Source organism: Sprattus sprattus, assembly GCF_963457725.1.
Source record: "Sprattus sprattus genome assembly, chromosome: 3".
In the NCBI taxonomy this organism is placed as follows: domain Eukaryota; kingdom Metazoa; phylum Chordata; class Actinopteri; order Clupeiformes; family Clupeidae; genus Sprattus; species Sprattus sprattus.
Window position 1 is genome coordinate 54,300,369 of NC_137922.1, and position 15,000 is coordinate 54,315,368.

The window sequence follows — 15,000 nt, forward strand, 5'->3', positions numbered from 1 at the left end:
ACCTTAAAACCCCCACAACCAAGAGATTCCCAAGCGTAAACCCAGAGATTTCCAAGTGTAAACCCAGAGATTTCCAAGCGTAAACCCAAGCCCGTCCAGGAAGAATTGTTCACCACTAATTGCCCTCATCACAGCGGCTCCAGTTTCCATGCAGTAACAAAGTGAGATATAAACGAGCTGTGGTGGGTTTGGCCTAAATACCCGACCTAAGGAAAGTGCACACACACACACACACACACACACACACACACACACACACACACACACACACACACGCATTCTGATGGTGCCTCAGACAGACTCAGCCATTTTCACCTGCATACACATCTACACACACACAAACACACACACACACACACACACACACAAACCCTACCTGTGAGAGTGAGAGGAGTGCCTGCAGGGTCTCCTGCAGCAGCAGGGACACGTGGCGTCTCCAGCTGTGCTTGCGGACGGACGGCAGTGCCAGCAGCTGCTCAACTGAAGGACGCTTACTGGGCTCAGGGACCAGCATCAGCAACAGCACATGCTGCAGCTCAGGGGACAGGCCTGCAGCACACACACACAGTTATAGTTTACACACACACACACAGTTAAAGTCTACACACACACACACAGTTATAGTCTACACACACACACACAGTTATAGTCTACACACACACACACACAGTTATAGTCTACACACACACACAGTTATAGTCTACACACACACACACAGTTAAAGTCTACACACACACACAGTTATAGTCTACACACACACACACAGTTAAAGTCTACACACACACACAGTTATAGTCTACACACACACACACACAGTTAAAGTCTACACACACACACAGTTATAGTTTACACACACACACACAGTTAAAGTCTACACACACACACAGTTATAGTCTACACACACACACACACAGTTATAGTCTACACACACTCACACAGTTATAGACTACACACACACACACAGTTATAGTCTACACACACAGTTATAGTTTACACACACACACAGTTATAGTCTACACACACACACAGAGTTATAGTCTACACACACAGTTATAGTCTACAAACACACACACATTCATAGTCTACACACACACACAGTTATAGTCTACAAACACACACACATTCATTGTCTACACACACACAGTCACAGTCTATATACCAGTCATAGTCTACACACACACAGTCATAGGCTACCTCACAGTTAATGTCTATACACACACACACGAAGTTTATGTCTTTACACACAGAGGTTAACGCATCACACACAATCCTATGTGTACGAGTGCAGTACACAGACATTTATGCAATGAACACACAAGCTCTACAGCTCGAGACAGAGCTGTAAACATGCACACACATACATCACATAAAAAAATGATGTGTACACACACAGAGATGCATTATACGCATGCGTTTGGTATACACACATTTTTACAATAAACACACAGCACAACAGCTCTACAGCAGGGGGAAAATACACAAACACATACACTGAGCATCCACACACACACACAGCAGTCCTACCATTGGTAAATTCAGAAGGCAGAATCCCTTGGCGAAGCTGCTGCCAGCCCTCTCCTCCTTTAGGCACCTCCATATTGCAGGCCAACTCAAGGATGGACACGCCCAGACTGTGAAAGCACACACACACACACACACACACACACACACACACACACACACACACACACACACACACACACACACACACACACACACACACACACACACACACACACACACACACACACACACACAGTCAAGTTTGGATATTTGAATAAAAAATGGTGGCATGGACACCAACATCATCAAGTTACCATCCTCAGAGTGTGTCCGAGAGGGCTGACGTGTTTAAAAATGTGTCACAGGGAGAGGCAAGTCCCTACATCCTGCCTTGAACCCAGGTCTCCAAGGCAACAACCATGCATTCTGACCACACCACCAAAGTCATGTACAGCCAGAGTACATACTCAACTAAAGTGACTTTCTCCGCACCACGTATTAATTTAAAACCCAGTTGAAGCTCTGCAACATAAAAAGCTGCAGACAGATAATGCATCAGCTGCATCTGAAAATTTAGGCTGCCACAGAAAGACTAGGCATGACTGATGCTGCTGCTCCTCACCTGAGGAAGGCAGAGCTCTGGATACGTGTGTTTACTAAATTAATGAGTGTAAATGTAACTCTAGCAGGGCTCTGCATAAATGAATCTGCTAAATCACTGAGTGCAAATGTAACTGTGGCAGGGTTTTGGAAAAAAAAAATATAGGAAAGCCTTTTGTCATTGTATTAGGATACATGGAATTTGGATGCATGAATCTGATGCCTGACTGAAGACCAGTCTGATGACAGCTGCTTACCTGAAGACGTCTGCAGCTGGGCCGTACTCCCCCTTCAGCAGCTCGGGGGCCATGTACCTGGGGTCCCCCTCCTGCATGTCTTCCTTTTCCGCCTCCCCGTCTCTAATCCCCTCTTTTTCCCTCTCTCCGCCCCCCATCCTCTTCTCCAGGAGCAGGCCGAAGTCTCCCAGCTTGAGACGCCCGGAGCGCGTGACGAACACGTTGGCAGGCTTCAGGTCCATGTGGGTGAACCCACAGGTTTGCAGGTGCCTCAGAGCGTGGAGGAGGTCACACAGGAACCCCCACACAGTCACCTCATCTGTTACAGGGGAAGCAAACGGGTCAATGGAGATTCAGGAGGATTATGGCGGGAATGAGAAACCCGAAAGAACAGATTGGTTCTGCACAGATTTTGTTTGACTAATCATTGGTACCTTCACACCTTCCCCTTGTCTGTTCCAAAGAAGGAGATGATTCTTTAGAGGTACTGATCGGTAGCAGGTAGTGTTTTATTACAATAATCAGCTATTCCAGCATATCATGGTGTCAACTCATCTGCAGTTAAACGGGTGACCTAATTCTGTTTTGGAATTACTGGTAACTGGTCAGGTTCTGTTTTGGAATCACTTGTTACTGTACAGGTTCTGTTTTTGGAATAACTCATTGCTGTTCAGGTTAAGTACCCCTCTTGTGTCCTGTAGGTGTAAAGTCTGATGTTAGCGTGTTTAACTGCTATCATTCTGTCTGTGCGTCATGTGGACTTGAACTTGTCTTTGCATGACCATGTACCATCAAAACAAACATGAAGATGATTCCAAAACTAGCTGCCTATAATAACATACCTCAAGAAGTGTTAAATTGTTGCACAGTGTTGCTTTAAGCACTCACATTTTGTATCAATGTATCAATGTAACATGTCATGGAAGTTGTTTCAGCATCTCCTACTGTTTCTGTTACTTATCAGTTATTGATATCGGCCGGCAACTTTTACATTAGTGCATTAGTTGCTGCTTTGACTGGGCCTCACCGGGGCTGCAGGGCAGGTTCTCCACATGCAAAAGAAGGCTGGTACAGCAGAGCTCCGTCTGGATGTAAAGGCGCCCACCCTCCTCCCAGGCCGCAACGAAGCCCAGCACGTGGGGGTGGGGCCCCAGGCACTCATGGTTCCGCGCCTCACGCAGGCACCGCGCACGGTCGCTACCGTTGCGGAACCGCTGCACGGAACGCTTAACTGCATACTGACGCCCATCAAGAAGACTCAGAACCTGTGGAGGAAGTCATATTTGTCAGGTTTACAATTAGATACGGTAAACTATTATACAGAGATTTTCTTTTTATACATTAGCTACCTGAATAAAATCTATTTTTTACACTTGTTGACATGTTGCTAGACTTGATTCATAGTTTACAGCATGTTATTAGTGAATTATGTAATTCTGTAACCCTACACTATTACACTGACAGTAACTGTCTACATTATCAAAAACCAGTCTGCAGAAGAAAGAAATGTATTCAACATGAGTCTGTTCCCTGTAATTCAAAACTCCTCTAATACAATAACAGCATATTCTCATATTGCCTATACCTGTCAAACACAGTGGGATGCCTGAGATATACTGTGGTGCCCCAGTACTCCAACAAGCTTGGATGCAGAAACTTCTTACCTTATACACTTCCCCAAAAGAGCCTCGACCCAGCAGGCCAAGGTTGGAAAAGCACTGGCTGAAGAAGGACTGCGGTCGCTTGGGGTCATAGAGCGAGGGTGGAGGGGGTTTGGCAATAAGTGAGCGTGACAGCGGGGTCCAGGCTGAAAGGGGCTCCTGAGGGAACAGACGACTGACGGGAGGGCAACCTTTGGAGGGTGGGCGTGGTGGCAGGGAGTGGGAGAGACGCGAGGGGGAGGAGAGGGCAGATGAGGAAAATGCAGAGGAAAGGAACTTTCTCTTCTTCAGGGAGAAGGACTGCTGGGCATGGGAGAAATGGGCTGGGATTGGGAGAGGGGTGGTGGCCACATTAGTTTCCATGGTGACAGACATGATGTCGGCAAGTGAGGATTTTTGGATTTATTAAAATAACAAAAAATAAAATATAGATCCAAAAGTGTCTCTTAAAAGTGTGCCAATGGAGAAATACAGAGAAGGCATCTGTCAGAGAGGTATACGAGTGAAATTTGAAATGCTTTCTCCCGTTGACAAGTTGGATCAAATCTGTTGACAGGAAAGAAAACAACATGACAGCATCAGTTTTTTTTTTTCAGTGGGTTGAACATATCACATGAACGACTTGTAGGCTTTGAAGACAAACGTTATTTATAAACAGAAAAGGTTTGACGACACAGACGAAACGTTGACTAGAGTTATATAATGTAGCCAAGTAGGGGGAAGATACAGAGACTTCGGAAATGTTGTTAGCACACCAACATTTTGCTAACAAATAACACTCGTAACGTTACTTACCTGACGATAAGTCCGAGATCTAATGTTGGAAGCCTTTCCCAAGCAAACTAGTGTGGAAGTCCTCTTATAAGTAGGGCATTGAAGAGTAACCCAAGTTCGTTGTTTGTAAAACTGGCAGAGATTACAAAGGTAACGTTAGCATTAATTTTGAATAGTTACCGAAACCACCTATGCTATATCGTTAGCTGGAATAGCCACCAACAGTTTGCACAACGTGTAACGTTCCGCGTTTAGTTTGGCAATATAAGGTTCTGACAGTTGACACTGACAGTCCTTTGTATATTTTCATACATCCCTTTGTTGTAACGACTTTACAAATACTACCCTACTTCAAGAACCCTTTCTTTGCTAAACTATGAGCGACGCTTCCCTACCAGTTGATGTTATTTTACTGCTCGCGCGTTTACATTTCTTTCAAACACTTTCCTCTCGCGCCAAAACAACAGAAATGACGTAAGGCTCCAGCTGTCACTCCCACTTTTACTGCAATGCACTGTGGGACTGCGGCGGAGTGAGGCGGTGAGTGTTGCAACCAGCGCTCAGAAATGGTGAGTAATCAAGAAAGAGCACATTGTTGGGAAATATGATTGTTAATTTTCTCTATTGTTGCCCTGAAAAGTAGCTTACCATTTTAAACAGTTATTACCCAACGTTTTATTCGGAATTAACTGAATTAAGTTTTGGAATTTATATAAACCAAATTCTATTAATTAGCCTGCTATGCTAGCTTCTTCACCTGATAAGCTGTTAGCTGTGTGGTTGACATCAGAGGGTGAAGCTAGCTAGCTTTAAAGCCTGAATAGCAGTTGTCTGAATGTCTCCGATACAGGGCCGTTTTTTAACATACAAAATAATCTAGTCATTTGGGATCCATATATATGTGTACATTGCTGACCATAACCTGAATTCATTTTTTTGTTATTTAACGGTTAGAGGGTGTGCTGGCTCCTTAAATCAAAACAAGGCCGCAGTATCATTAGTCGTCTCAGGCAACAGTTAACGTTACATTGCACTGCACCAGTGGCTAACGTTACGCCTCTGGGCTTGTCAGCCAACCTGATTTGCAGGACTCCTTTCGGTTCAGTCGCCGCTTGTTAATCATGTTGTTGATGAATGGATGTAGGCCTAGTTAGAATGTACTAGTAAATTGTGATGAACGGTATACATGGCAAGACATTTGTATGACTGCAATCATCCAACCAAGTTAGCTAACAAGACGGCTAACGTTTTTTGTTGAAAGTATTTCAGCTGAAGTGACGTTAACTTAGCATTTTGTTGGAGATGTAGGGAGACACGCAGTCTTTCTCTTAATCATTTACTAGCAAGCAAGTGTTGACGTATATTTGTTTTTGACACATCTTTCGTCCTTTCCAGGACGTCTTTTTAATGATCCGGCGTCACAAGGCGACAATTTTCACTGACGCCAAGGAGTCCACGACCGTGTACGAGCTGAAACGCATCGTGGAGGGGATCCTGAAGAGAACTCCCGAAGACCAGAGACTTTTCAAGGTAACGTAGGTTACTTGAGGAAGATGTATGCTCCAAATGTTCCATATACGTCGGTAGAACTTGTGAGCATACTATGAGCATTTAAAATACTTGAAATACTTTTCTGACCGTATATGGGTTTGAAGTAATGCGTCTAATCTGATCTACATTTACATTTAAAGGACGCTTTTGTCGATGCGACGTACAAGGGAGAGAACATTCAAGCTACAAGCAATTGACACCTAGTGTAACAATAAATACTACTTGACATAAGAAATAGAAAATAAAAAAAGAAGTGCAGAAATGTAACTGCTGTAAGTGCAAGTTAAGCACTAGTTGAAGTGCCACTTAGGAGGGGAGGGGCTGTCTGAAGAGTTGGTTCTTCAAAATCTTCTTAAAGGTAAAGAGGGACGCCCCTGCTCTGGTGGTGCTAGGCAGTTTGTTGAGAATAGTCTGGATTGCCTTGCTTGCACAGATGGCAATACCAAACGACACGCACAAGACAAGCGCAGCATCCTGGGTGTAACATTGTTTCTTTATTTGTATGGTTGCCGAGTAACTCAGAATTCAAGCTAGATTTGAAAATAACTAATGTATTGGAATACTTCACATTATATAGGTTTAATTTTAGTTAAATTATTTTCCCTTAACATGGGAACAGAATAATGTCAACGTTGCTTCAGTGAATCCTATAGGGACACCTGTCCACAGAGCAAGATACTTTTTAGCACATTTCCAATAATTAATAATATTAAAAAAAAGCAAAGTGCATGTGCCTCACAATCCATCAGGCCTTTTGTCACCTGGATTGCCTCACAATCCATCAGGCCTTTTGTCACCTGGATTGCCTCACAATCCATCAGGCCTTTTGTCACCTGGATTGCCTCACAATCCATCAGGTCTTTTGTCACCTTGCACTGGTACCCCACTACAACAGCACAGCATCTATTCAGATTTATTAAAGGTGGTGGATTTGTTCTCATACTCCATTTGTGTGCCATCTCCAATGGTTAATCTAGAAGTTTGCATATGTCCTGTTTATTCCAGTTTTAGTTCCTCTTTCTCTGTAAATATGTGTTTGTTTTATCTGTGTGTCAATATGTGATTTGCCTTCACGTTTTTATGTTTGTGTGCAGTGTTTCCCACATATTGACGAGACTATGGCGCACCGTAATTTCCCAAAATTTCTGTGGGAAACACTGTTGTGTGTCTATGTGACTTTGTCATCCTATGCTCCTCTCTGTGTGGTTTTGCTTGTGGTAAAATGTGTGTGTATACATAATATATATATGTGTGTGTGTGTGTTTGTATAACAGGATGAACAGCTGCTGGATGACAGTAAGACTCTGGGTGACTACGGCTACACCAACCAGACTGCTCGCCCACAGGCTCCCGCTACTGTTGGACTAGCCTTCCGCCTCACCGGTTAGTCCCCAACCCCACTACTCCCCTATCACACTCATTCACCCTATCAAACTCAATTCACCCCATCACACGCATTCACCCCATCACACGCATTCACCCCATCACACGCATTCACCCCATCACACGCATTCACCCCATCACACGCATTCACCCCATCACACACATTCACCCCATCACACGCATTCACCCCATCACACGCATTCACCCAACCCCCACTACTCCCCTATCACACTCATTCACCCTATCACACGCATTCACCCAACCCCCACTACTCCCCTATCACACTCATTCACCCTATCACACTCATTCACCCAACCCCCAATACTCCCTTATCACACTCATTCACCCCATCACACGCATTCACCCCATCACACTCATTCTCTCTATCACACGCATTCACCCCATCACACGCATTCACCCCATCACACGCATTCACCCCATCACACGCATTCACCCCATCACACGCATTCACCCCATCACACGCATTCACCCCATCACACGCATTCACCCCATCACACGCATTCACCCCATCACACGTATTCACCCCATCACACGCATTCACCCCATCACACGCATTCACCCAACCCCCAATACTCCCTTATCACACTCATTCACCCTATCACACGCATTCACCCCATCACACGCATTCACCCCATCACACGCATTCACCCAACCCCCAATACTCCCCTATCACACTCATTCACTCTATCACACTCATTCACTCTATCACACTCATTCACTCTATCACACTCATTCACTCTATCACACTCATTCACCCTATCACACTCATTCACCCTATCACACTCATTCACCCTATCACACTCATTCACCCTATCACACTCATTCACTCTATCACACGCATGCACCCTATCACACTGTTGGATGTATATAACATGCTTACATTTCATCTGTAGGTCTGTTCCATCCCTTCACACGCCTCAAATATACACTGGTCAAATTGTCCGGCTCTGCAGTCTTGATCAGCTGGTTTATACAGCCACATGGATTCTCGGCGAACAAGATAATGTTATTGATAATGGTCTTCACGCCGTTCTGCTGAAAATAAATGAAAGATCCGACTCAACTGGTGTGTCTAGCTTCAGACTCACTTCCTATTTTTAAAATTCTGATCCTGTCATGTCAGCAGATACATGCAGCTTGAGAAGATGCTTTGAACATCAACCTGAAGCTTTTATTGCATTTATTCAGACAACTGTGTGCCTAATAATAACTCTGGCTTTGTAGGTTTATATAATGTACATATAACGAACCCCAATCAAGATATTTTTACCACCACAACTCAACAAACAACTCCTTACTTGATAGATGTGTGTTGCCTTAGACAATTATACAGAATGCCAATGGTTATATCCTCAGTTTTATTTATTTATTAGACGTAATTATTAGGTGCTTCTCCGCCACTGGAACTTGTGGGCCGTTTTAGGGGGTGAGCCACCTCTGTGCTGTGTTTCAACCGCAGGAACCGTCCATGTAGGACCTCTTTTAACGTTTTCGGGGATGTTATAAGCACTACTAGACTGTTATATAAGTACTTACTTTTGAGCGGCTCTGGAAAACAGCTTGTAGGGGCACTTGTGACATGGGTGGCAGACAACAACCAGCGCCATGTTTTAAACCAGAGGTTAAACAGTGGATACAGCTGAATGAATGATAGCCTAGCTTGTTGAGGCTACCGACACTGAATGAACACAAGCAAAACAGAAAATAAGCTGTGTTAAATCGAATATATGCTCTCATTAATCATCGTAGTGCTGGTATAGTCATTTATCAAGTGAGTACAGTTGCCAACCTGCATCAAGCTATCTAACAATGTCTTTGGAACCACTTTTCTTCGGTTTACATTGTCCATTGACTTCAGTTCATTGCATTTAAACTTATTCTCGCAAATGTCCTTAGTTTTAAACGAAGATTTCTCTAAATTGCTTCTATAGATTTCGTTTTTGTAAGCACAGCTCAGGTGTCTGCTCGTATTATAAAAGTGCACTGGTGGATGCATTAAGAGAATATTTAGCACGATCAAGCCCCGGGAGTGGCAATGAACACGCAACTGGCCTTGGAACGCAGTAGCTCGCCAGGGTCTGCCCCGATAATGGGCAGCTATCACAGTGACCTCTGGTGTCAAAGCATCTAACTAATAATGTGGTATCGGTGTGAATACAGTGGTTCAAACGAAGTTGTTTTCTGTTGTTACTGGCACCTCTTTCTGTCATGCTCACACTCTCTAATCTGACATCTCTTATTTGTATCTTACTCCACTCTCACTCTCACTCTCTCTCTCTCTCTCTCTCTCTCTCTCTCGCTCTCTCGCTCTTTCTCTCTCTCTCTCTCTCACACACACTCCTCATTTCTCTCCGTCATGCTCTCTCTATTCTTACGTCCTTTTCTCCTTATTTCATTCTGTTGTGTACACACTCTTTCTTACATTTCTGCCTTTTTTTCCCCAATTCTCCCCCATCTCACACACACACACATCCATCTCTGTCAAACTCTTAAATCTCTCCCTACCTCTTTCCCCCCCCTTCCAGGCGACACCTTTGAGCCCCTGCAGGTGGAGCCCTTCTCCAGTCCTCCAGAGCTTCCTGATGTGATGAAGCCCCAGGACTCCGGCAGCACCGCCAACGAGCAGTCCGTGCAGTGAGGGAGCGATCCACCGGCCACAAGGAGGATGAAGAGGAGGAGGATGAGGAGGAGGAGAGGGACTGTAGAGTGTTACACATCAGAGAGAGATGGATGGACTACACACACACACACACACACACACACAAGCACGCACGCAAAAAATTAGCATCTAACAAGACATGCACACAATGGGGCTTATAAGATAGTGTGTAAAAACACACACAACACACACACACACACACACACTAGAAAAAGCAGGCGATTCCATGATGACCTTCACCACCTCTATGGCACTGCTCTTTGCTACAGACTACCTGGGGCAAAGCCTACGAATGCATTCAGCATAACCTTCCTGTTCAGGATGCACACATATACTTACACTGTAAGACACACACACACACACACACACACACACACACACACACACACACACACACACACACACACACACACACACACACACAACACAGTGACCAATTTACCTGGCGCAACATACGAACGCATACAGCGAACCCTTTGTATTAAGAATACACCTGTTCTTACACAGTACGACACGCACTCATCCACTCACACACTGACAGGCACATACACCCGAGGCCAGTCAATCTGATGTAAAGCATATACTGCATAACTAGTTCAGGACACACACACACACACACACACAGTTTGATTGTCATCGATTGGAGAGTCAGTGTGACTGACCTTATTTAATATTCACTAGTTTTTTTTTGCAGTTGTATGAATGACCTAGGCTTTGCTTGAGGAGGGGTTATAGCAGTAAGTATAGTTTCGTTATCATCATTATTATTATTATTATTATAATAATTATTTGTTAACTTTGAGTACTGTTAGGCGGTGTGATGAGAAGAGATGACGTTTCTGTATTAAACTTAAAAAGAAAAAGAGCGAAAAACATGCATGAATCCTGTGCTCAATGCGGTTGCGGATGCGGGATGCAGACGTGCGCGCTACACCTCCCTGCCCAGACGCTTCCCCACAGGCCAGTGCTCCAGCACTGTGTCGGCCCATAGCTTCTTAATGTGCTAAGCTTACACTGTCCCATCAGCCCCCTGTTCACCTCCAACCTCCTGTGCTACGACGTGCATTATTTAATTTAATATATTATCTGATTTAGGCCTGAAGAAGAAATACCTTTCCGAAAATTGAAATATAAACTTTTTATTTGTGCAACTCTAGTTTTCTTTGGTCTGTTTTTTTTGGGGGGGGGGAGAGGGTTTTCTTCTCTTTTTTTGGAGCAGATCTGGTGTTCGGTTACATCTCATTGTTTAGCGCTGAACCCAAAGGGCATCCAGACATGGAGACTATATTACAGATAAGGTTCCTGATTGCATGGTTTCTGAACCCAGTTTTGGTTTCGGAGGGCCTCCATGTCTAATGGCACGGTTCCTGAACCTAGTTCTGGTCTTGGAGGGCCACCATGTCTAATGGCACGGTTCCTGAACCTAGTTCTGGTTTCGGAGGGCCACCATGTCTAATGGCATGGTTCCTGAACCTAGTTCTGGTTTCGGAGGCTCACCAAGTTTTATGGTTCATGCGTACCTCCTCAGTAGAATTGCTGTCTGATTTACTGGTTCTAGTTACCCTGAAAACAGTTCTGGTTCCTAAATGAGAAATTCAATAGCATTGGACATAGTGATGGTCTCCTTAAAAACCTCTTGAGAAAGAAGCAACAAGGTTTGGACATCGTGTCTGTATTGTTGTCTTTTCTTTTTTCTTTTTTTCCCAGTGTAATGTATTTAATATGGTAAGGCAGAAGGGAGAGATAATGGTGAGATTTCTTATTGGACGTCATGTAACATCCAAAAACCCAGTGACTCGTTTTCTCTCTCTTCCTCCCTCTCTCTCTCTCTTTCTCTCTCTTCCTCCCTCTCTTTTTCTCCAAACAAATGCTAAACATAACCTGTAACTGTGAGCTGAATAAATATTTTTTTCTTTTGGTTTTTTAAAATGAGTGTTTCATTGTGTTATTATGGTGAGATGACATGTTTTAGTCAAATGTGTCTCGTTTGTGTTTTTATGTTTATCTTACACCCTCATCTTTATTTTATATCATTGACAAACATACCACAATAAGGAATACTTTCTGACACCTACTCTAAGTCTACTGTTCAGTCAGTCATTCAAATGGAAGACATGTTGTAAGTGCTCAACACTCAAGGGCCTAACTTATCCCCATTGAGAGAAGACGTGCTGTGATTCAAATGGAAAAATAAAACATAAGGCAAGCTTATTTTCGGTATTCACACCTAAAGCATTTCTTAAACTGACTTTTAATCTTGTTCGTTACATGAACGGCCACTGAGGGCCTGTGTGTGACCTGAAATTGACCCCGTCACTAGGGTTGCTATGGCAAACCCTTGCCAGACAGGATGCGGAGTGAGTAGAAAATTCAATCAGACTCGCACAACTGGGCAACTGCCACGCAACCAAACGCCTTCATCATTACAGTAGCCGACACAGGAGAGCTTGGCGCTCGGATCAAATCTTCAATTTTCTCTCCCAAATATGGGCTAGGAATGTATGGGGTGACGTCATGAGCCGGGGTTCGGGGGAGGCTAGGACCGCAGCCGCCCGGCTACGCCTGTGTTCCCTGGGCAGTCCAGCGGAGCTCTGAGACATAGCACAGGAAGAAGGGCGGAGAGGAAAAAAGAAACGGGACGCCCTCCTTTTTCTAGCTCTCTCTCTCTCCCGGTGCTCTATCCGGGAATAACGCTGTGTTCAAAAAGTTTAAACGGGCTAAACGCGGACTGTAGTTGGCCCAGGAGTACGCAACGTTCAGGTTTACGATATTTGGGGCGAAAACTCTAGATTTCCCAGTTTCTTTTTGATGCGTTTCTCCTTTTAGAGGATTATTGTAGGACACAGCAGCATGGAAGATTTAGGTACGTGTTCTCCGTTCTTTTCTGTGTCGTAGTAACATGGCACTCAATCTAACGGTTTCTTGGCTATGCGAGAGAGAGGGAGGGAAGGGTGGAGATCTAGCGGAAAGAAAGGCAAAATTAAGGGCAATCCCTATGGTATTATTTTATGATAATAATCTGAGACGTCTGTAGTTGTACAGACCTTTTGAAAGAAGTAGAAAAGGATGTTCTTGTTTAGTGGGAAATCTCAACTCTAGCAACTTACTAGATAATGTGTGGGCTTTGAAAGTTACATTATTGCACAAATGTTATTTTCTTGTTTATACTTTACACACATGTATGTCTAAATGTGTTTGAGTGTGAGTGTGTCAATGTGACAAAGTTGAGAGAGAGAGAGAGAAATCATGGGAAAGGCCTAAACTGGTGACTCAGTGAGACCTAGTCATACATTACACACATCCATGCGGGAGCAACAGACCCCCATCTCTGGGCTACACACTCCCTGCTGCCATAGCCTCAGGTCCAGCTGCTGACATCTGTGGCGTTTACAGTGGGCTGAGCTGGTACACTTCAACAAGTGTTTCTTACTGACTCTTCATGTGTTTCCTAGTCTTTGACATTTGTCAGCTCTCTCTACATCTCTCCTTGTCTTTTGTCTCCCTCTATTTCTCCTTCATGTATGCTTCTCTTGAATCGAGCTATGTTTTGCTGATATTCCACACTTACACAGCGGAAGGGTGACTAAAGAACAGGGCACATTTGTGTCAAATTAATCTGACTTTTCCACACTGCCTGCCCCCGTATCTTAGAGATGTCAGTGTGTGAGATGTGCTTACCAGGCAAAAGGCAGAATTCTTCTTTTTATGATCCAAGACATCTGGACCTGATTGGGTTATGCATGTGTGTGTGTGTGTGTGTGTGTGAGAGAGAGAGACAGAGAGCCAGACCTGTATACTGTGTAGTGTAGCGGGCAAAGAGGCTGTGTGTTTATATGTCACTGCTCCCTAGTGTTTGTAAGGCTGCACGCTTTCGGAGAAAGAGCACCAGAGTCCAGAAGAGTCTGGGCCAAGCCAAACGGTTGGCTAGTCTAAATATGGTCATCATTCCCATTGAGAAGACATTTGGCTCCTTATATGAGCACTCCCGCCTTGCAGTGTGTGTGAGAGAGAGTGTGATCGTGTGTGTGAGTGTGTGTGTGTGTGTGTAAGCGTAATAGCATGCTCCTCTGCCTGTGTTTGTCTAATGCTGTATGAATCATTGTGATCGCTGGAGACCACAAACAACTTCTAGTCCTCTCAGTGCTTATCCATCATGGCAGGAGTACCTGTCTGTCTTTCTCTGTGTGTGTGTGTGTGTGTGTGTGTGTGTGTGTTTGTGTGTGTGTGTGTGTCTGTGTCTGTGTGTGTGTACGTACTTTGTTTATGAACGTGTGTGTGTGTGTGTATTGTAGTCTGTCTGATGAGATGCCAAGATCCATTCAGCAGCACTGACTGCTGGCCACTGAAAAGCTTTAGTCCCAGACTGTGTGTGTGTGTGAGAGAGAGAGAGTGTGTGTGTGTGTTTGTTTCAGAGAGAGAGAGAGTGTGTTTGTGTGTGTGTGAGTGTGTGCGAGAGAGAGGGAGAGTGTGTGTGTGTGTGAGAGAGAGAGTGTGTGTGTGTGTGTGAGCCACTCTTCAAGAACAAAGACAACTTATACAGTGGTGTCTGCAAGACGTTAATGTTGAGACGTAATTTACACAACATTATTGATGTAAAGTAGGAATCTAAAAG

General features: G+C 44.3%; 3 protein-coding genes across 3 annotated transcripts in view; 2 read left to right on the top strand and 1 right to left on the bottom strand.

Moving 5' to 3' along the window:
- Positions 1-4,375, bottom strand: part of pkmyt1 (protein kinase, membrane associated tyrosine/threonine 1) — a gene marked incomplete at both ends in the record, with an annotated part of 6,324 nt that extends 1,949 nt beyond the window's left edge. The window contains 5 exons of the mRNA XM_080834209.1: positions 377-549; positions 1,525-1,631; positions 2,361-2,658; positions 3,367-3,604; positions 4,004-4,375. Coding sequence (XP_080690335.1) covers positions 377-549; positions 1,525-1,631; positions 2,361-2,658; positions 3,367-3,604; positions 4,004-4,375 — 1,188 coding nt within the window. The remainder of the gene's footprint in view (positions 1-376; positions 550-1,524; positions 1,632-2,360; positions 2,659-3,366; positions 3,605-4,003) is intronic.
- Positions 4,376-5,290: 915 nt separating this feature from the next.
- On the top strand, positions 5,291-12,317 carry LOC308362990 (elongin-B-like). The gene is made up of 4 exons (XM_080835738.1): positions 5,291-5,343; positions 6,170-6,304; positions 7,600-7,708; positions 10,255-12,317. The coding sequence occupies exons 1-4, from the start codon at positions 5,341-5,343 to the stop codon at positions 10,365-10,367; spliced, it is 360 nt and encodes a 119-aa protein (XP_080691864.1). The 5' UTR covers positions 5,291-5,340; the 3' UTR covers positions 10,368-12,317.
- A 759-nt stretch (positions 12,318-13,076) lies between these two features.
- LOC308362264 (transforming growth factor beta-1-induced transcript 1 protein-like) overlaps positions 13,077-15,000 on the top strand; it is a gene marked incomplete at its 3' end in the record, with an annotated part of 11,019 nt that continues 9,095 nt past the window's right edge. The window contains exon 1 of the mRNA XM_080834838.1: positions 13,077-13,251. Coding sequence (XP_080690964.1) covers positions 13,239-13,251 — 13 coding nt within the window. The 5' untranslated portion in view covers positions 13,077-13,238. The remainder of the gene's footprint in view (positions 13,252-15,000) is intronic.